This window comes from Pteropus medius, unplaced genomic scaffold, assembly GCF_902729225.1.
Source record: "Pteropus medius unplaced genomic scaffold, Ma_sr-lr_union100, whole genome shotgun sequence".
In the NCBI taxonomy this organism is placed as follows: Eukaryota; Metazoa; Chordata; class Mammalia; order Chiroptera; family Pteropodidae; genus Pteropus; species Pteropus medius.
Genome location: NW_024356333.1, coordinates 3,682,613 through 3,706,701, shown reverse-complemented (window position 1 = coordinate 3,706,701; position 24,089 = coordinate 3,682,613). Strand labels below are relative to the sequence as shown.

At 36.5% G+C, this 24,089-nt stretch overlaps 1 protein-coding gene across 1 annotated transcript in view; it reads left to right on the top strand.

Annotated features, from left to right (window-relative positions):
• Positions 1–24,089, top strand: part of CNTNAP2 (contactin associated protein 2) — a 1,613,390-nt gene that overhangs the window by 555,048 nt on the left and 1,034,253 nt on the right. The window contains exon 3 of the mRNA XM_039861152.1: positions 1,448–1,641. Coding sequence (XP_039717086.1) covers positions 1,448–1,641 — 194 coding nt within the window. The remainder of the gene's footprint in view (positions 1–1,447; positions 1,642–24,089) is intronic.

Genomic DNA, 24,089 nt, shown 5'->3' with positions numbered 1-24,089 from the left:
GAGTCTTGGTCTGCAAATACACAGTCTGGTGTTCACCCAGAGTTTGAACTGCGGAGACTCTTAGGCAATCCTATGCAGATTTCCAGAGTGCTTTCTCTGCACAGCTGCCCCTTCTCTAGTACAATGTCCCATAAATTCTTTTCCTCAATAGCTTTGATTCTGATTTGGCTCCATTTCAGAGATGCTGTGGTTTCTGTTTGGGATACTCTCCCATGTGCCATGATCCAGAACGTGAACCAGGCAGAAAGCCAGGAGGCTGGCAGTGCTCACCTCATTTGTTTATCTTCTCTCATGAATCAGGGTCCTGCACTGTCTGTTGTCCAAAACGTAGAAAGGGTAATTTTATATATTTTGTCAGGTTTATAATTTTTTTGTGGTGGGAGAGCTCTTCTAACAGCTGAAAGCAGAAATAAGCCATATAAATATCATTAAAAGAATGCTACAAATGTGATGATTTACAAAATCATTTTTATTAGCTTAGTCCTCACTGAATAAATTAGTTTGTCAGCTTTAAATTCATTATTTGAAAAGTGATGCACATATTTTGGAGTACCATAAAATGGATAATTTATGGAATATTTTTCTCTTATTTACTTCTATTAGTGGCCAAACTTATGCAAAAAAATTATATTGCCTGTTAGCACTAAGCGTTATGCCATATTTTCTGTAATGTATTTATGTACGACCATAGTTATTTTACACAGTGCTATAAATTAAGAGTCTTTTTGTTCTATATTAGTTCTATTTTTCTAATAAATATTTTTGCATTCTTGCTATTTGCCATTTATCATATTTTACCAAAAGAAGTTTCATTTCATTTAATAACTCAAATTAGTTTCCTAGAAATGTGATTATCAAGAGTCATTGGTTGTTTATCTCGCAAGTGTTAGTAAATACATTGCCTGATCTACTATATTCCTTAGTTCTCATGAATACAAGGGCTGAATGTAAGATTAGACTTCATCTTAAGAATTGCTAGTATCTGTTGAACTCCAAACTTTTTAAAGCATATATATTTTAGAGTTGTGTAATATTTCTTTTTGTTTCATTTATAATCTGCTAAAAGATAATCTATACATGAGGAATTCATAGATTGTTACATATTTTTCCTTGTGATTTTTGGTTGAAGAATTCATAGTAAATTGATCAAACCTCAGCCAATTATACTTTGACATGTACTAATAAGGGCTAATTGAGGAATTATGAAGACATTTGCTCTGGAGAAAACGAGCACATAATTACACCATAAAGAGGTTAGAGTGTCAGTGTTACCCAGCTGGAAGACTGTTAGTTGAAGTCTCAGTGGCATCTGTAAAGGACACTTCATAATGTATCTGTGAAATAGAGCACTGTCGATGCCAAGTAAAAGATGACGAATAATCCATTGTCAGTTATAGAAGTTTAACTTCAAATATCTATTTTCTCTTCTTGTCTCTACCTTCTTCAGGTGCTGGAGGATGGTCTCCATCTGACAGTGACCATTATCAATGGCTTCAGGTTGACTTTGGCAATCGGAAGCAGATCAGCGCCGTTGCAACCCAGGGAAGATACAGCAGCTCGGACTGGGTGACCCAATACCGCATGCTCTACAGTGACACGGGGAGAAACTGGAAACCCTATCATCAAGACGGGAATATCTGGGTGAGTCATTGTCAGAAAGACAAAGACACGGTCGACTTCTTGCTAGGAGCCAGTCCCGTTTTCAATCCAGGCCTGTTTAGATGAAGCACCACTCAGTAGTTACTGACCACTTATATATGGAGAGAAAAGTAAGATAGAAAAATGGTTTTCTTAAAAAAAAAAATAAAACAAAGAGGAAGAAGAAAATGGAAGACAAGCCATAGCTCTGGAGTACATCAGGCGCCCCGCTGAGCATCCCCTCCCAAACATTTCTAACTATTTTTAAATATTACTCTCTCTGGGGTATATGCACTTTTCAATATTTATCTATTAAAAATATTCAAGGAAGCTATTTATTTATTTATTCATTTGTTCATTCATTCATTCATTCATTCTTGTTGACTGAAGACTCCTTTTCTCAGATGGCTGTTTCTATCCAAAGCTTAGGGCAATCAATGGGTCTCAGTCTGGGCTATGCATCTGAATGACCTGAGGAGGCTCTAAAGAATACGGGTGCCAGGCATACCTAGACCCATTAAACCAGAATCATTTAAGTAGAAATTAGATTAATGATATTGATAACACTTTTAAAAATAGAGATCTTCCATTTGAATAAAATATTGAAATTATGAAGAAATAATAGATATGTGGTAAGAAATTTCTTATAAGAGTGGTTTAGGATCTTATAGGAAATTATTACAGATCTATGTTCACTTTTTTTCTTTTATTATGAGAGGAAAATTTTTAAAAGTTTAACCCATTTAATCCTAAAATATCTGTTACATTGGAAAATTATGTGTATTCAATTCAATCAAATATTCACACTTGAATAAATTATTTTAAAATACTAACTTTTGAGGGCTCTATTTTAGTTTGTTTTAAAAAGTAGCCATAACCAAAATCAAGTAAAGCCATCAGTACTTAACAAGAAGAAAAATGAAGAGAAACAGGAGGAATTTCACATTTTAAATTATGTTTTTTACCGTATTAAGAAGATTGCTGAGGATTTTTAACCTGATCAGGATCTACTCTTGGAGAATGTATGTTTTAAAGTCTCAGGTGCTCTTTGTGAGTAGCCAGAGTTTAGAGCTTCTGGCATATGGAGTGAAGCAAGGGCCTGGTGCCTGATGCATATAGGGGCCAACACTGTGGCACTGGCTTTTGAGAAAAGAAAAAGCTTTTACTGCTAATTTTAACTCACAAGGTGTCAGGAGGCCAGGCTCAAATCTGTCTCCCTGACCCAGGGTTCAAGGCAGGTTTTAAGGGGTTAGGGGAACAGGCTGGTATGCGGAAGCTCTGGCAGGGCAGGTGTTAACTGGAGGGCTTCGGAACTTGGCCACTTTATGGTAAGATAAAGTCAGGGGCTTCAGCATCAGACCTTCCTGGACAACAGACCCTTCGCCTCGGAAAGGGTTCCAGTGTTCAGCTTCCAGTTCATGTCCCGGTCCTTTGGGTTCTGTGGAGGGAGACAAGACTTTGGTTCTGGTTGCCGCTGGAGGTCAAAGTTCCCTCCTCTTCACAGGCTTCGGCTGCATAACTCGTGGTTTTGGTCTGTTGTCTCTGAAAAGCAAGTCAGTATCCTGTTAGAAGCAGGATAAAACCAGTTTGAGCTGGTTCCATGGTTACACTAGCTTGGATAGGTGGCCATTTCCACATCAGCATCCAATGATAGTAACTGTCATGTGAAATGAGGATATAATGTCCCAAATAAAAAGTATGATGCCACAGTCGTCCTTTAGAAATAATTTCTATCGAGCCATGATTGTATGGTAAGAACATTTGTCTTTTGTGATGTGTAAGGAAGCAAGGAGTGGAGGAAATGCCTCCATGGAAAGTTTTTCTTTATAAGATAATTCAAAGTCTCAGGGATGATGTATAGAAAAGTGTTTTTCAACCCTGGATACACAATGGAATAACCTAGAACAGCTTTAAAATATGTGGATATCTGGGTCCCACCTCCAGATTTTGGATTTAGGTGGTCTAAGCTGTAATTGGGGCACTGGAAATTTAAAGCAACCCAGATCATTCTGATGTATAGACAACACTGAGAAACCATGCATTCCTAAGATGATTGATTACCTGAGAAGAATGCAAAGTAATGTAAGTTTAATCACTTGAATATTGTTTTCAACAAATGCCAATGGTTATTCTTTCATAATTGCAGGGGAAATGGACAAAATGACTGATTTTATTATAATGTTCACATTAAATACCCTTGTGGAGTTTCTCAATTATTTTATGACCATTGGATAATATGTTGAAATAAGCAAAGAACAACTCATGTAGATGAGAAATTATGACAGTATCACAAGATTTTTAAAGTCATGAATCTGACTTTGAAATCTGTCTATGGAATGAGAAAGACTCTTGAAAATATTCCTGAAGAATGCTTTATCTGAATATTTAATATTCAAATATGTGAGTTGCTAAATGTGCTTAACTAATGAAATCTTCTCATTTCTGTTTGATAATACTAAGCATAATAGAATTCTTTATATTTTATCTACAATGTCATTTCCTTCTATTTAGAATTTCTTTACTGTGTAAAACCGCCTCCCTCCTCCAAAATTACATTTACGTATTTCACAAACTCTACTTTGCTTACTTCTCATGAAGTGTTTTCAGGTTTCCTAAGTATAATCTGTTGGAGAGAGACAAAGTATTCTGTATAAGCATTTCTTATCAATAGTCCATTCAGCATTACATTAAACAAGAATTCTAGCAGTTTTTTGCTAAGAGAAAGTTCAATTACTGTTTTTTAAATGCAGATATTTGGAGCCAAAATAGGATATCAGAATATTAATAGCGAATTCTTTCTTTACATTACCACTCTTGCTTTGTAGGATAGTAAAGGACTATAAATGTACTTGTAACTTAAACATAGTTTTTCTTTCTCTTTTAAACATGTTTTTATTAAAAGATAAGAAAATGCTTATATATTCCTAATTACTTTTAAAAGTTTTGATCCCTTTTGTGAATGGTTGGCAGGTATCAGACTGTGATCAGTAACCACTGAATGTATTAGATGGAAAATCCCACAGGACAGAAATGTTTTAAATTACATGGTTAGATACTTACCAAGAATATAAAATATAAGTTCATAATCTCTAAGCAATATTAAATAGTGTTACTATTTAGTGTTACTATTTATTAGTGTTACTATTTAGTGTTACTATTTATTAATATAGTGTTATATATATTAAATAGTAACAATATTAAATTAAAAAATTCTTTGACTTTCTGGATATCAAGCCAATAGCTGGAACACATGTTCTCTACTTTCTATTTTGGGAACTTTTGTCATGTAAATATTGGTTGATTGGATATATCTTCCTGGGTTAGCCTGTAACCAGGTGTTTGGCAAGTGAAATCCAAGATGTGCATTCAAAAGGTCTGAATTTAAGTATCTAGGTTCATTTGTTTGGTTTGTAAACTTGGAGAAGTCACTTTGAGCCTCCAATTCCTAATCTGGGAAATGGGACTTAACGTTTATTGAGAGATTTAAATGAAGTTTTGCAGGCTACAAAGATTTAGCAACGTGCGTGTTATTAGTTGCCTATCTTAGAAGCATTCTACAAAACTAGTGTAGTACTTTTTTTAGTGGTAATAGTATGTTATGATAATTTTCAGGTTTTCTCAGTCCCCCTCTATCCTTGCCAGGTCCAATCTACCTCTGTTTACTCTTATTCATAATTTAAAATATCTGAAAATATTTTAGATGAAGTAAGCATGACTTAAAGTGAGAAGCAGGATGTGGACAGATCTGTGGCACATTTTCCAGTTGACAATGCAGTCACCACTGACAGACAATGTGGTGCAGGCTGGGCTAGAGGCATGGCGGGTAGAGCTAGCTCCATGCCAAGTGTCATTGCAGTGCTCGTAACAAATTGTTACCATAATGACAGCCACATGTCCAATGAGCCACATAAGGGGGTGCTGTTTAAAAATGAATGGATCATTCTGTCTTATCCTTTCAACCATTTGTTGTAGCGGTTGCACTAATTTTCCAAATCACTTAAAAATATGTCCCAGTTATAAATGTAAACCATCACTGTTTCACGGTTCAATAGATTCTTCCAAAGAGTTCTAGAATTTTTTTTCTGCGTATGAAACTAGGAAAGACCCACCGTCCTGATCTCTTGCTCATGTATCCTCCAATCAGATGATAAAATCCTCTATTTCATTGAGAACACTGCTGCGATGGTTTTCAGCAGTAGATAGGAATTTTCCTTGCTCGTTTATGTGTACATCTGCACCGTGGCTGTAATCAGTCATTTGAAGAAAGGACCTGGCAGGCATATTAAAAATATGTTATAGATAGCTTATTGAAAAATAAAATACATCTGAGTAATCTGTATTAAACCCTTTCTAAAATAACCCTTAATATAAATGGGGTAAAAATCTTTAGGGCTTGTATAAGGGAAAATAATTTCCAAGGTGAATTTATAATAAGGTTTTTATTTCTCTGAAATAGATTTTACTGTTTACAGTAAAGGAGTGATATTTCAAAAGTCTCAATTTTAATAAGTTGAGTGAATATACATACTGTAATGCCTCTACTTGTGAATTTTGATCACCTTTCTAAATACACACTTGTATTGTGAGATTCTCATTTTAAGAGATCATGAGATTATGTCTCATGTCAATTTGTGAGTCACTCAATGGTCTATACATATACAAATATATCAAACCATTCTAAACAACATGGTTATGTGTTTATTTTTTTCCAGAAACTTGAAGATAAAATACGATGTTATTCATAATAATGAATATATTGTTGGCATACACTGTTAGGTAAAGGAAAATGATTAATCTTATACGATAACGTTTCTTAGAGGCAATAAAAATATAGTATACAATTCTTCACAGTCTAGTGTATTTTTCATCTGAGATAAAATAGGATATGTGAAATCGTTTTAAAAATTTTACGTGCATTTGGATGCTTGGCGAACTCTCTGGAAGAGGAGGGGTTCTCAATATGTATAATGATATTTTCAGGTGCTCATTTTATTCTGGACTCAAATAATGGAAATGCTACTATTTTTCTTACCAGATCAAGGTTGAATTTAGGTGACATGAAACTAAATGACTCTGAGTGAATGAAGATTTCTACAAAATATTAATAGATAGGTACCTACAAATATTTCAAATAAAATATTCAGCCCTTCATTTAAGATGCATGTCTCCGCTTGGCTCGAGTGATGACTTAGTGGAAGTTAGAGAAACACTAGGATGCCTACATGGAGGCATTCGTAGTGCGGGGAACCTGCTGCTGTAGCACCATAGGCCCCGAGAAGCAGCAAAAGTAGCTGCTCAGAGATATGCTCTGGAATCAGACCATGTAAACCCGCCATCAAGCTTCCTTCGCAGAATCCGTGTACCTTTGAGCAGATTCCTTAACCCTTCTGTGCCTAAATTTCCTCATCTGCTAAATGCAACCAATAACAGTACTTACTTCGCTTACCTTGGCAATGCCTATCTCAATAGAGACCACAGGTATTAAATTAATAAACCACATGAAGAGCTTAGAAAAATGCCCGGCAACATATTTACCACTCGACTTTTATTAGATTTTATAAAAGTGTGACTTCTAGATGCTTTACTATTGAAGATTTCTTTGAAAATTCAAAATAGCCATCTACTTTCATTCTATGATAGCTTTTCTGTATTAGCATATCGACATGTGTGTTGTATTACATCTGTGCTTCTAGCCTGAAATGTTAAATATAATTCAGAATGCGAATTTAATTTATGTCATTTGAATCATCATCCTATTGTCACATAGAGTCCAATGCATCACAGTACAAACCGCATCTGAATAGTTCTTTCAGATCGGTGTTTTTATTAAACTTCAGTGAAACTATGACTATAATCCTTCCATTAGGCTTAGGTTAGTGAATTCACTTTTATTAACTTTAGAGATCAAGGAAAATAAATAACTCATTTTTTTCTACATTCCTCCTCCATGTTTTCTTAGAGTAATTGAAAAGAGTAAGATAAGCAGACCATAGAACAGGCTTATAAGGATTAGCTAAAACAGATTACAGCAGTCCCCCGCTTATCTGCGGGGAATACATCCCAAGACCCCCAGTGGATGCCTGAAACTGCAAACAGCACTGAACCCTATGTATACTACATTTTTTTTCTATATATACATACCTATGATAAATTTTAATTTACAAATTAGGTACAGTCAGAGATTAACTACAATAACTAATAAAATAGAACAATTATAACCGTTCACTCTAATAAAAGTTGGGTGAACGTGGTCTCTCTCAGCACACTAGCATGAATTTGTTTTTCCTTCCCAATTTCACGGATAGAAGATTCACTCTTATCGTAGATCTTAGCAACTTCAGCATACAATTTGTTTTTCTTTCCTTAGTAAGTCAAGAACTTTCACCTTTTCACTTAATGGAGAGACTTTGTGGCTTCTCTTTGGTATATTCGAACTGCCAACATCACTACTCTTGCACTTCAGTGCCATTATTATTAAGTAGAATAAGGGTTATTGGAATGAAGCACTGCCATAGTGTGACATTTGATCTAATAACTGAGAAGGCTACTAAGTGACCAACGGGCGGGGAGCTCCCCACGTGTAGCATGGAGACACCGAACGAAGGGACAATTCACGTCCTGGGAGACATGAGGCAGAGTCACGTGCGATTTCGTCATAGTCCTCATGACAGTGCACAACTTAAAATTTACGAATTGTTTATTTCCAGAATTTTCCATTTAAGATTTTCAGACCACAGTTGACCGCGGGTAACTGAAACCACAGAAAGCAAGCCGTGGATAAGGGGCGTTACTATAAAGCTGGTTAGCCATAAAAGCAGAAAGCCTGGGGATGGAGAGGCCCCTCTGAGTGTCAGATACTCAGAGTACATCTGTGCACCAGTGGCATCAGCAGGGGCTCATTAGAAATGCAGACTCTCAAGGACCCACCCCATACCTTCCAAATCTGCATTTGAACAGTATTCACAGGTGACTCACATACATGTCAAAGAGAGAATGTGTTGATTTCAATATTTGAGGCGATCTCATGAGAAAGAAGAATGAGAATTGGCCCCTGTGTCTCCAAACCAGAATGCAGATTTAGAAGAATTAGAATTCAAAGTGCAAATTGCAGACCAACCTATCCTGCAAAGAGGATACGGTTTGATAAACAGGCACTTGCTGAGCACTTACCCTTTACTAAGGGTTGGAGATAAACACACACACAAGGTTACCGCCTTCAAGGGGCAGAAAAACCAGGGTAATGCTAAACGTACACATCTGTAATTATATTGTATGACTCTGCGTGTCCTGACTGATAGAGGCTTGCACGGGCTGTTCTGGGAACGCACATGCACAAATGCCTCGTTCAGGGTGGTTGGAGGTCACAGTCAGCAAAGGCTTCTTAAGGAACTAAGTATTGTCGGCTAGGTAGGGAAGGAGTTGGTCATGGGAAAAGAGGAGCAGGAAGACATTCCTAGCAGATGAGTCTTACAGAAATAAGTAGGAATGGATCGTGAGACGCTGAAATAACCATGTCTTTCCTGAGATCTCCACTGTGACCCTATAAATAAAAATCTGACCTTTCTTTAAAACTCTGAAATCATATCCTTTAAATCAGTAATGTTTAAGTCATAGCGTGTGAATACTCAACTATGGAATAACATTTGAGTTTATGCAGTCTTCTAGGGCACATCTCTGTAACATTCACAGGACAGAGCTCACTGCCAAGCACAGAATAGATGTTTAAGAGTGTACAATTGAATCGAAGTACCTCATTCTGAAGATAAACGGGCTAAAGCTGAGAGGCATGGTGTTCCTTAAATCTCAGCCACAGATTCAGGCACACGGACCCCAACACTCGGTATGGAGCCAAATACCTATTTTTGGTTTAGCAAGAAGCACCATTACTATAATGGCCACTTGCTTATTTTGACTAAATGGAAACAATTTGATTCCATGCACAATACTTATAGAAAAAGCTGGCAGGGGCTCCAGAACTGGGCTTCAAATATCAAAACCCTGCTCTAGCACTTAGCAACTGTGAACACTTAACCATGTTAATCAACATTTATGGGCCTCAGTTTCCTCAGCTGTAAAAGGGATAAAATGGTATCTACCTTTATGGGGTTTTTATGAGAATAAGATAAATTAATCGAATTGCTTAGAACAATGCACCATAAATATAGGCTCATCTTCTTATCTCCCTCTTATGTCACCCCCTAATTATTTATCATTATTATTACCATTAATAATTATAGAACACTATATTCAAAGTGGCTTAAAGGCATTGAGTAGGTAGTTGATAGATCTATTCTTGGGAATGACAAATCTAATTATAAGGGCAATGACTATAAACAAAAGCCTGGTTATCTTGGGCAACTTTCAGTATGCTTGTGCCCCTGGTGACTGTGAAGATATCTGTACTATGTGTGTCACTTATGTACACAATTTAGCCAAGTAACTAATTTAGTCAATGTTGACTTTGAGAAAGAACTAATAGAATGTGAAAATGTCTTGGCAAATAAATTTAGTTTGCTTGAATAAGCAAGCGTAATTATAGACCGTATTATCATTCTGGCAAAAAAGATGTCCTGTTGATGGCCTGTCCTAACGGTCCACCCAGTCACCATCAATGCCTTTTCAGGAGCCTGGAGAAGGAATAAAGTATAGACTTACACATCTAGACTTAGCATCTAGGAAAATTATACCGTGCTTCCAAATGAAAAGATTATTTGAGGTGAACATCTGCATTTCTCCCATGAATGTCACTGATATATTTTGATGAGACAATGGTTCTATCATAATTGACATTTAAATGTTTATAATCATATTAATATGAAGCTGTAGTGAAGTCTGTAAAACTTTCCTGCGATGTAGCAGAGTAGTTCAGAAAAATCTACCCGTACCAATTAATAAGTAATAACAGCTAACAAATATTTATTGAGGGTTCATTAAGTGTTTGATATGCTTTATCTCCTTTAATCTTCAAAACAACGTAAATGCAATGATGTAGATGATGATGATGATGATGGTGGTGGTGGTGGTGGTAATGGTGATGATAATGATGGCAATTAAGCCCATTGCATAGATGCCGAAATTAAAGAATGGAGGAGGTCGTACATTTCCTGGAGCACACGGTGAATTAACAGTGGAGCTGGGATTTGAATCCAGGACTGCCTAACTGATTAGCCCGTGATCTCTACCACTATAGCTCCCTTTAGCTCTTCCTTTCTCAGTCCACAAGAAACTTGGTTACCACCACCTTTTAACTATAATGTGCTGCCCATATACATGACGGTATATCATACCATTCTTATTGGAAGGATACCAGTCATATTGGATTAGGGGCCTGATCTACCCCATTGTGACCTCATTTTAACTACTTACATATGCAATGACTCTATTCCCAAACAAGATAAGTTTCTGAAGAAACTGGGGTTAGGACTTGAACATATAAATTTTAGGGGGATGCGATTCAACTTGTAACACTTAACTATTAGGAATGTATTTTATGTAGTTATACCATTGAAACCTGTTTGCTATCACTGCAGGGGTGCTAGTGTTGTGTACACTGTGAAGAACAGGGAATGGTCTTATAAGAAAGACAGTAGCTTCTAAGAGGGGTAGCACATCATTCCTCGTGAACTCAGGAAATGTGCCTAGGCCATGCTGTGAGATATTGGTTAATGCTAATTATATACGATTCTCTGCATTCATCGATTTACAAGCAAGACTTCAAAACAACAACAACAACAACAACAAAAACACGTTTTCAGAATTATTCTCTCCTGTGTGGTAAAAGAGCCAAAGATGCTTTTTTAAAACCAACCCCTCACCCTACTCCATGAGAAATATCTGGCCTTTAAAAAGTGTCCAAGTTTCATACTCACATAGAAGTTTATTCTAAATTAAATACCATTTGGCACTATGAATGTCATTTAATTCCTTAGGATATATTGTTTATTAAAAACTAAATTCCAGAGAACGTGCATTCTCGACTATTATAGACATTTCTTCTGTCAACGAAGAGCTTTCCCAAAGATAAAGCAGCTTGTTCCAATTGAATCTTGAGATTTAATTGCTCATTCATTTGGACTATAATAGTATCTATTGGAAGACAGCGAGTTTCATTATTAGTTAGCCCTCACGGAATTCTTCAGAGAAGGTTGGGAAACACATTCCCACCATTTCACATACGAAAGCTGAGTTGCCAGGGCGAAGACATCATTCATCTTCTGCATTTAGCAAGCACAGTTGTTCATTCCATTCTCACAGTGACTGTCCTGCATATGTATTTTTCAGTTTTGTTACAGTATACAAATTGGAAAATGGAGCTGTGTGTGAGATAGCCTTAGAGCAACAGAAAAAGACTGTGACTTTATCATAAAGCTATTCAGGCTGTTTATATTCAGCCTGGCACAAATGACTATTTGATAACAGAATGAAAAAAATACAGAAGTTTCCTATTCCTTTGAAAGGATTTTAGATTGTGATACCAGAGGATATATACAATGCATTTTTTTACATGACTTATTAAATAAAAAGGTCAGTGTATGATTAAATATCTATAATTTGACTGTTTTATTTTTGGGATAGTGATTAGGAGTATTACATTTTAGCCTTACTTAAAATAAGCAGTAATGTCCATCTCATTCATTTTCAATTTTAGTCAAAGACCGAAGATTTCATTATTCAGATAAGTCATTTTAGGTTTGGAGTTGGGGGAACTGATAATGAAATAAAACACACTCACAGACACACACACATACACACTCACACACACTCATTCCTTACTGTGAAATAACTCTTTCTCAAATTATATAAAATCTGTGGCTATTTAATAGAATCAAATCTATTTCTCAACAGATCCAATGGAAATACAGAGGTGTCAGGCAGCTTGACTGAGCTTAAACACCACCACTAATATTATCCCTCACCCAGTGCTGACTTGATAAGTGTTTTCTCAGCCAACTATTGTGACAGGATCCTGATAGGTGAGAGACCAAGTTTTGTCCTCAGTTTCTATGTCCCCATAGTCTTTGCTTTTCCCATTATACCTTATTTAAGAAGCTATGACAGTGGGTGATTGATTACATGTAAGGTCTCAGAGGAGTTTGTTCGTCTGGTTGAATGCTGGGTCTCACCAGCTAGGACGGTCCCTCGCACATTGAGTGTGCTTAGTCAATATCTGTTAACAGACGGGCTGAGTTATGGGATATGGTGGACACTGGGATATGTAGTAATAATTAGGTGCACATTTCATAAGCAATAATGTTTAATTTTGCAATTTACACGTGTCTAATGCATACTGACAAATGTGGCACACACCTGTGTGAATCGAAAGGCGATGTTCAAGTGTCGAAGTGGCATTCGTGGGAAAGCTCTGGCCTTTCATAGAGGAGATAATAGTGTAGAGATTGCAGCAGCAAGGAGGTAAGAGGGAGGCTGGGGTGTGACAGGGACAGCAAAGCGTATCCTCCCTTCGGACCCGGAGTCAGTCTGGGGATGCCGAGTGAAATGTCAAGGGGCTAATGCCAAATGCACGTGTCCATGGCAGACTTGGACCCAAGCTGGGCCTTGGGTCAGCATGCATAATCCAATGACAGTAGCGAGGTTTCTAACCTCACAAAAGCTGAGGGTCAGGAGAGCGGTACAGATTGTGAAGTGCGTGCAAAACGAGGAGACGTGATGCACACAAATATATGGATGCTACGTTTACATTCGTGCAAAATGCACAAACGGGCAAAACCTACGCTGTGAGAAATGTGGATCGTGGTTTCTTCTGTAGGAGGGTAATGGCTGGAAGAAGATGCAAAGGGAGGTGTGGGGCTGTTGAGAATAGTTTGTTTCTTGAGCTGGGTGCTTGGTACACTTGTGGAGGTTCACCAAGTTATATACTGATGTGCACTTTTCCCTATGTACATTAAAATTCAATAATACGTTTCAGAAGACAATATAATCAGACTTGAAATCAAGAGCCACCTCTGAGGGAATAGGAACTGAAGGAAACTAGGAGCTATTATCAAAATTGCTTTCTAGCATCAAAAGTAATTGCAGGAGAACACCAACGGGCCAGGCAAAAGGAAATAATCAAGGGACTTAGCAAAGGGCCTTAAAAGCCTACTTACAATATGTGGGGGAATTATTTCAGTCTCTATGGAAGTTCGACGTTTATGTGAACACGTGGGGCTCTATTCACACTTAGCGCATGGATAGCTGGCATAGCACAGTCTCTTACGTGCTAACGAAGAGCATATTTCTAAAGAAACACCATGACTGACTCTCAATGCTTCTGGCTTGAACACAGATGAGCAGGTATAAAACGGACATCCTTGTGTGCAGCTAGAGTGCGTAGGGACTGCAATTAAGCCAACCTAGAACTGCTCCTAATTTTTTTTCCTACTTGCAAGATAAAGGCCGAAACTTACTAACTTTAGTTCCATATTATAATTTGTCATCTATGGATGATAGATGTTAATGGGCACAGAGAAAGTTTCCATGTCTAAAATGTCTCCCCAGTTAAAATTGAGGAAACATTGAAATATGAGCAAAAAAAGTGAATAGAGAGTTCACATAATAGATATAAATGTATTTCCTCTGCAACCTAACCATCTCACTTCTAGGAATTTACCCTAAAGATACAGCTTCAATGACATGAAAACACATCTGCAAAAGATTATTCATTACGACACTATTTGTGATGACAGAATATTGGAAACTACCAATTTGACCAAATATTGGCGATTGTTTGAATAAACTAGACAACACATGCAAAATGGATAGCCTGTACCTATAAAGGAAACTGAGAAATAGCTCTGTGAGTTGACGTAGGGTAGATTTCCTGGATATATATATTTAAGTGAAAAAAATAAAAATATAAAGGCATTTATTGTATACTAACTTTCGTGAAAGAAAAAAATGAAAAAGCATGTATATATAGTTGAAGCAATTCTGAAAATATTTAGATATAGATTACATAGAGGAAATGAGTAAATATGTTGATGGTGTCAGGAGCTTTATTTCTCACTATGAAGGAAGTAAGAAATATATAGGGAATAAGCAAAAACAAGAAGGAAACCCATTTAGAAATATGTGTGTGTGAATATGTATATGTGTGTATACATAGCTACACATATACTTGTGTCTGTGAATATATACATATATTCGTTTGTATTTATGTATTTATTATCCCTGTTAAAGGAAGACTGTCTGGAAGCAAAGACATTCCAGTAGCAATGAGCACATAGTCTCTAACGCCATTTCCTCTAAAAGAAATTAGATCTGCTTGGAGAAATTATATCAGGTTTTGGTTAAAAAAGATACGACTTGAGTCTGGAGTATCTTTTTATGTAAGAACAAAAGGAAAACAAAATGATAGTTAATGGCTAAAGGGATACAAGAGCCATCTTGAAATGTTTTATGTTGGTCAAATCTGGGTAAGTTGAGCATAAAAACAACTAAAGACAGTGATAAATTACAAACCTTTAGAAAAATACGCATCGTAAGTCTGCAGAGATGATATAAACAAGTAGACAAAAAGATATAGATAGACGATAGAGACAGACAGGTAGGGAAAGACGCAAGGGCTCCAGGTTATACTAGGATGCCAGCTCCTGAGCAGTAAATGCAGAAGAAGTGCTGGAGTTAGAAAGTCATCATTTTTGTAACCATTACAGTAAATACTAGTTCTGGGGTGTTATATCAATGCACATTAAAACTACAGGATTGGAAGGATTTGCATGACAAGTAGTATATTTGTATGATCTTAAAATGTCTCCCACAAATTATTTATTAGTTGTAAGAGAAAAAAAATAGCTTTAAAAGAGAAATTAGATAACATCTTGACTGGATGATCAAAATAAAAATCCCCAATGAGAGACAGATAAACAATGTGTGCCTCCGGATGTGACAGATTGAGAAGAAACCAACATCATGCTTGTAATATCCCACTTGGACCTTGTAAATGTATCGAATCTATTATGAGGAAACAAAACTCAAAGCCAACATGAGAAATATTCTATGAGGAACATTCTACTAAAAAAGGGGGAGGGAGGAGGGGAGTAGGATAAATTTCAAAACGGTCAGTGTGGTAAAAGACAACAAAAGGAATTATTCTGGGTTAAAGGAGATTTGTAAAAATGACTTCCACATGAAATATGTGATCCTAGCGTGGATCCTATCCTGGATGGGAAAAAAAGAGCTATAAAGACATTATCGGGTCATTGGATAAAACTGATATGGAAGGTCGATCAGACATGTCAACGTTAAATTTCCTGAAATCGATAACTATACACTTCTTCTGTCCATATTGTAGGAAATGTAAACTGAAGTATTCAGCATTAAATGGACATGATATGCAACTTACTCTCAAGTGGTTCAGAAAAAAACATGTGCGTATGTATATGTAGGGATATGGAGAGAGAAAAAAGAATGAAAAAGTACACGACGCAGCAAAATCAGGGAAACCAAATAAAAAATAGAGGGTATACAATAACCCATACAGATTTCGTATAACTTTTCTGTAAGTTTAAATTGTTTCTAAAGAGGAGTTAAATATTTTTTTTTAAATTTACCTGAAAATCCAGTTTTAGAAACACATTATTTTGGTTGTCATCATTTTAACATGGTATTCTTTCAGTACCAGATGCTTTATGAGAGAACATAAGCATATTACTCTTAAACCAGGCATTGAAATCTGTATCAGTATATTTAATTGGCTTTTTCCCATTAACAGTACGGTAGCTGATGCCCTAAGGAAATTAGAGATTGGATGTGATAAGATAGGGGGAAAACATTATACAGCACTGACTGAGGGCCCACGTGAGAGGCCATGAGCAGTGAGAAAGCTACCAGCTGGGGCGGGTGCTGGAGCTGGAATTGGCAGGAGGAGGTAGGATACAGGGAAAATACCCACAGCCAACCTATCAACATGCGATGTTACACAGGACTGGTCCTGATTCAAATGACGATAGTGATCCATTGCTGCTTCCTTTATGCTTAGTTTTTTATCACATGCTCGAAAATGCTACAAAAAAATAAATAAATAAATAAATTTATTTATTTAGAGCTTTAGAAGCATATTTATTCAACAGGAATTTTGGGGTGAGGGGGGTGATAACAGCTTCCTGAAAGTCACACTTGGCAGAGTAAATTGGAAGGTGGAAGGAAATAAAACGAGTGTGAAATCAGTTTAGAACAATTCAATATTTTGAAAACATCTGTAAAAAGAGGCACCAAGGGCCAAGACTGAAGGAAATAAATCACAATTAGATGTTATTCTGGATAAACCACCAAGACCCACATTGTAAGTTTTCTTTTGACAGAGTACTTCGTGTTCCTTGGAGAGGGCTGCCAGGCAAATGTGACTTACGGGTTCTCAGCATTCATTTATTCTGTTCAGATATCAAAAAGAACATGCCTCAGTGAGCAAGAGATAACTACCTAGGTATGGGGGCTTGCTCTAAATATTTTCTAGTCCCTGCCAACTCTGAAATTCTTTCATTTGCTCTAAGGTGAACTGGTTTTTAAAATGGTTAACTACCCCCTATTTAATTATCTCATCTGCTGAAAGGTAGTCTTGTTACGAAACAGCATAATTTCAGTTTTTGATATGTTTAGGATTTAAACTTATTATCTAATATCTCCCTCCTCTAGGTAGAATTTGTCGTGCATTATTTATTTCATGTAATGGTGTACATGTCAGCGTAAACGCTTTTCTCTCAACCTTTTTACATTTGCAACACCAGAGAGACCCCAACATCGAGAAAACGATAATGTGAATATTCTGTTCTACGAATGAAATCTTTAAAGCTACACAGGTTTTGCATTTACATATCAGACGATTGCCAGACCTTCAGAAAAAAAGGCCGAAGTGCTGACACAGTATGAGGATTCAGATCCTATGAATGAAAAGATATTAAAAGCAATTAAGATTGAATGTAAGGGGAAAAGTCTGAGGCCATTTCTAGAAAATTACATTAGGTTTTCGGGTATATTTCAGCAGAGATTTGGAAATGTGTTCAATTTCGACAACAAAGAGAGTGAAATTTTAAAGGAAAGCAGGACAGAGTCAAATTTTGTTTTAAAGAGTGTCACTAAAATGGGATGTTGGCACCAACAAGGCGATCTGTCTCCTTGGGTAATAGGACTAGAACAAAGGTATCAGCAGAATAAGACCAGTGCAGCATTGTACATTAACGCCTATAGGTACTGAAGAAGATGTATTTTTTTAAAGGTCATTAAAGTCAAATCGAAACCCTGACCGTAACTCTTGATACCCACCCTAGCTCTAAACTGAACTCCAGCTCCAGCCCTGACCTTAACTCTAATCTGCACTTGCCTACGGCATGGGTACTTGGGCTCAAATCCAAGCCTTGGTCCTTTGAGAAAAACCCAGTCATGTAACAGGGAAAAAAACCTATTTAATATCCTTATGATCGCTTAAATATTAATGCACTCTTATTTCTTATTGACCTTAACTATAATTTAGGAGAACTTTATTTAAAGAATAATCAAGCTAAATTTACCACAAAAGCCAAAATCATTCCCCAAATCACATTATTGATAAAATAATTCTTCGGATGTAAGTAAAAGCAAATGACACTGTAGAGTATATTATTTCAGAATAAGCAATTATCACAGGATTGTCCCTTTGATATTTAACATGATTAAATTAGGATGTATCTTAAGGTTGATTGTATTATAAATGTACTTTTTTTCTTTTTTATTCATTACATTTTTTCTGTTACTTAACCAGTAAAAATCCCTACAATTAATTTTTTTTTTTCCCCTGAGAACCAAGAAACTAAAGGTGTGAGAGAATGTGGCTAGTTGTTCACCAAACCCATGCCCCTTTCTTCCTGTCACACCGCTCGATTTCTGGCCTCGCTTGCAGTTAGGCATAGGCATGAGATTCTTTGCGGACAGTGGAATGTGGGGGGCAGTCATAGGCCAGCCCACAAATTAACTCCCATGGAGCCCTGCACTCCCTACTCCCTCTGCCAGCCAAGGGCAGTAGAGCCGCACCATGATAGAGCTGGACTCCACATCCATGCCTCTGTCCACAGCCAGACCCAGCACTTATGCGTTAAATCCCGTTCTGTGTGCCTCCTCCGAGACAGAACTTTAGAAAGTCTCTCCTCTCTGTCATCCCATGACATCTTCACACTGGATCTCATATTCATCGTATGAACATGCTTTTATTTTCTCAGACTTTCAAAAACCACCTCGATCCCCTAAAGTGACTGCTCTCTGCTCCTTTGTCCTCCTTTCTTGCAAAATTTCCTCAAGAAAGGTTTCGACTCGCCCTCTTCAATTTTCTTCTGTTCCCCCTCGGAGCACTCCAGTCTGGCTTTCACTGGACCACCCCAGCAGCGATCACTCTTCCGCCATCATGGTACTTGACCTGGCTTCGCAATTTAGCAGAGTTAAACATTTCCTCCTCCATGATACGCTTTCTTTCTGTGATTTCTGGCCACCATATGCTTTTGGGATTTCTCGTACTTAATTTGTTGTTCCTGTTCAATCTCCTAGGTTGATTTTTCCTTGTAACCAGGATTTTTTTTTTAACTGTTAAAATCCTCCCGGACTCAGTCTCTGTTTTTCTTTCCTTTCCATGAATATTTACTCACCTCCCTGCAGATCCCAATCAGTCTTATGATTTTAAATAATGGGTATTTCTCTTCTCCATCTCATTCGCTCTCAACGCCACTATTCTAGATTTGGAATTTCTGTTGACTCCTTTCTTTATTTCACATATCACATAAAATCCATTAGAACATCCCATTGCTCAACACTGAAAATACATCCAGAATTCTACTGCTCATTGCCTCTCTGGTCAGAGACACCAGCTATTTCTTGAATGATTATAAAAACTTCAACAGATCTGTTTCTATCCCGATCTCCATATACACAATGTCAACAGAACAGTCTCAATTATCCTTTTAAAATATAAATCAAATTATGTAACTACCTAGCTGCTCAGAACCCCGCAATTTCTTCCCCATTTACTCAGAGTAAAAGCCAGTGTCCTTACTGTTGCCTGAAAGGACCGATGAGACCCTATTTCCCGTTACTTCTCTTACCTCAACTACTGCTCTCCTCCATCTTCGCTCAGGTACAGGCACACCGATCCTGGATCGTTCCAGGAATGTCACTGCCTTAGGGTTTTAGAACTCGCTGTTTCCTCTACCTAGAATCTTTCCTTTACCTCTTTCCTCAGAAACCCGCCTAACTCACCTGCGTTCGTGTATGCACACAATGTTGTCTTCTCAATAAAGCCCATCCTATCCACCCTGTTTAATACCGTTGTCTATATGCACCTACTCCCAAGTACTTCAGAATCATCCTTTCCTTACTCTACTCCCTGAAAAATTTCACAGCAATTACAACTTTTTATGATAGTATATATTTTCTTACATATTGCATTTATTTGTTTGTGTGTCTAGAGCTGAAGCTGCATGAGCTGGAATCTTTGTTTTTAAGCCAGTACATGCTGGGTGACTATAACAGTCCTTAATATGTGGTAACACTAAAATATTTGTTGAATGATTATTGGAATGGAAACAAGACTATTTACAGATAATGATTTCAGCCCAATCTTTCTATACTATCCAACCATTCCTGTGTCATGGTGTTGTTATTCTATTAAGACTAATATCTAAATTAACATATTAATTTTATTTAGAGGACTTCAACTTTATCTTCTGGGTTGAGCGTAAGTGAAAAAATATACCTTTACATCTATCTATCTATCTATCTATCTATCTATCTATCTATCTATCCATCCATCCATCCACCCATCCGATCTCTGTATATATATTAGCAAATGGCAAAAAAGGATTCCTATAATCAAGTGTTTACTCTGAGAAATCTATTGCAAACTCTTTCTTTCCAAATCATTTACAAACTTCAGATTAACAAATATTTTCATGAGTGATTTAGAGAAAGACATGCCATCTATCAATTCCCCTGCATACTCTGACTCTACTTCTGGTTCACGCCAGATGAGAGAGCTGTTTGCTTACCTATATTGTTTTAGCTGCCTCCTAACAGTATGCATAGGACTTTGCATAGTTTGCATATTTTGAAATGTGTTAAATATTTTGTTTTTGGAATCTGGTAAAGAACATAGTTAAAGATAATATAATAAATGAAAATACTCTCTGGTATTAGTACTCTAAAAATTTGAAAGGGTAGTTTTTATTTACTCATTCAGTCAACCTTATTAATAGTGTGAATCCATTTTCTTTCTTTATCTTGTTAATTAAGTAATTCAGGGACTAGCTGGGTAGCTAAAAGCCATACATATATGTTTTTTATCCCCCTCTGCAGTATTGTTTAGCATATAGTTAATATTTATATGTGTTAATTTTACCTCATCTCATTATCTTCTGCTCATATTTTCTCTTGACTCCAACTCCTCTGATTGTTTTTTAAATAATATATTTGAGGTTAAAAGCATTGTCCTCAAATCAGAAAGAGGCTGTAGAGTTAAATGTTGAAGAGCATGAACCAAGCAGCTGTTATGCCTCGACTTGCTTTCTGTCGTGGACACATACTCGCCGACCTTTGGTGTATTATCTGATGTTTTTTTACTTCTCCTGCCTCATCTGTAAAATGTGAATTAAAAACAGTACTCTCATACAGCTGTTGTAAGGACAAAAGAATAAATATATTTAGTGTACTTAGAACATTGCCAGAAATATAGTCAATATACAATAAGTAATTATTATTTTTATTATTTTTCTGCAATGGGAAAGAGTGGAAGAGGACTAGGTTTGGGGAGAGGGAGTCTGAAATTCAGCATAGGACTTTCTCGATTATTTTCTGACTTGTAAATATGGCCATGTATTAGTTAGCAAATGTCAGCTAGGCCACCAAACTAATTATTGCTCAATGAGAATAAAATGTACCTTTTTTTCACATTTAACAGTCTAACTCAGGGTTCCTGGAAAGTGTGATAGTCTAATTCCTACCAGTTATTCATAAAGTGATGTCAATTCTGACATACTGAAGATATGCTTCAAAAGTTATCTCGGATGCCATGATTATCAAGATGTGGCTTCCAGGATTCATCTTGGCTTTCATCTTAGTTGATTAGAAGAAGACAGAATGCAGAAATGACAAACCCACTTCTTAAAAGCCTTGGCCAGGAAGTAATTCAAGACGCTTATACTAACACTCCATTGTGAGAGTCACATCTAGATAAAAGGATGTGCCACTTCCCAGCTACGACCTTATACAGTGCAAAGGGGAGCATAGATTTCAGTGCACGGTTGTCTCTGCCTAAGAGGTGGGTGGATGAACGGGACTAGAACTGGTGTGTAGCCTGGACCGGATATGTAAATGTGAGGGTCGTGAAAATGTAGATAGTATTTAAAGTCATGGGAAACAATGTTTATAACCAGTGAAAGAGATGAGAAGGGCCTAGCCTTGAGAAACTCAAACATTTAAAGATTTCAAAAAGAAGTGAAAAACATAGAACAATGCTGAATTTTTTCTCTTTCTTAGATTTTCATGTATTTTTCTGAACTGAGGAATCCTCAGTTATTCAGAAAAGGTAATTTTAAATGATGAATATTTTCAGAAATTTTCTTTAGCTTTTTTTAAGTGCAAGTAAACTTGTAAATAAGAGATAAAATTAAATAACTTATACAAATGTAATTGAAACATTTGCATATCGCTAAGTTTTAGTTATTAACTGAAGAACATAGAAGTAATTCTTCTGTTTCAAGACAATATTGGCAAAATGTGGCACTCATACTAAAGAGACCAACAGAGTTTGTAATATCAGAAAGAATAATATTGTATATGCTCTTTCTACAAAAATATGTAATGTAGAAAAAATATTTTAAATGACAAGTAAAAATCAAGAAAATATACAAATGGAAAGTACAAATGGAAAGTTAAGTACAAATGGAAACAAAGCCACTCTTTAAAATCATAATTGGAATGATTACAGAGACTATTCATCAAATGTTGGATGAGATTGCCTGAAAAAGCTTAGTCTGAACAAATAAAGCGCTGCCACACTGAACCACTTTTCACATCCCTAGTGCCCACGTAGATATTACTGTTTGATTATCACAGTCTTTTCCATTGAGCTCCAGAGGCAACCTCAAAGCTATTTCAGAAACCACCACCTATCACTCAGAACAGAAAATTAAGGAAATTTTCTATCAACTCCTCAAAGCTTCTCTAAGACACAGGTATCTTGTAACTATGATTTGAAGCAATTGCTACCATAAAATTGTAAGTATTCTTGTCTTCATGGGTCCTGACCCCCATAGGACATAGATATACTAAGTCCTTAAGGCCTGTTCCCTCCAATCACTTTTATTTTTTATAACCAAAATAAATTTTCAGTTGAACTAAGCAGGGATTTATAGTCTGAGTATTGCATCTAAATGTAAATATGAAGAAGTTACAAATATAAGAAAATAGTTTAAGAAATGTACATTATTATTTGTATTTGAAGCCCTTGATTACTTTTCTGTTTCTTCCAATGAGACCTTATTTGTCCTAATGTATTAATCCATACCTTTTATCTAAAGTTCCTCTAAGATATGTTCTAGGCATATCCCTGGAAGAGAGACTTTTTTTGTTCTTTCTTATAGCTTTGAACCATGAAGTATATAGAAGTAATTACTAGTAAGGACCAGGGTAAATGAAGAAATAACTTGTGGAATGATAATAAGAGCCTGACATATGAGAATGGCAAGGAAAAGAGTAGAGAGGGATGGATGAAGATCAACAGAAATTTGCAACATCTCATGTACGAAAGATAAGAATGAAAAGATGAAAGTCCAGAGGTTCGAACTGAAAGTGAATATCTAGATGTGGTGTGTAGCAAACAGAAACTGGATTTTCAAGGTCTGGAGAAAGTTCGGAACTGAAAAAAAAAGAGACATGGGAGCTACGTGAGTGATTGATGAAGAGGAAACGTTTGTATGTGGCTGCTCAGTGAGCAAATAGAAAGGAAGAGAGAACCAACGATAAATTCAAGGGAAAGAACTAAATTCAGGTGTCAGGGTGAATTTAGGAAAACACACAAGAGAAAATTAAATCAAAACATGTTGTCAGAAATATTAGGAAAACCAGCATACAGTAGAGGAGGGTCAGTTACTGCAAGAACATGAGAGCTTTGGAGGTGGGTTCATGACCGAAATTTAAAATGAGATTTTTAATAGAATAATACATAGAGAAGTCATTCAACAAGTATATGTTGAGAGCTCATTTATTTAACAAATATTTATCGAGTTCATTCTTATTGTACAAAAGATACAATGAGCAATGGGAAATAAAAGGGATATAGTCTCTACTCCCATACAGATAACAGCTAATTAGAATATAAATGTCTGATTATAAAACACTTTATAAAAATAGTTGGGAATGGAATGTGCGTGTGCATGCATGTGTGTGCGTGTATGTGTGTGTGTGTGTATACTTTAAAAAAATAGTTGGGAATGGAA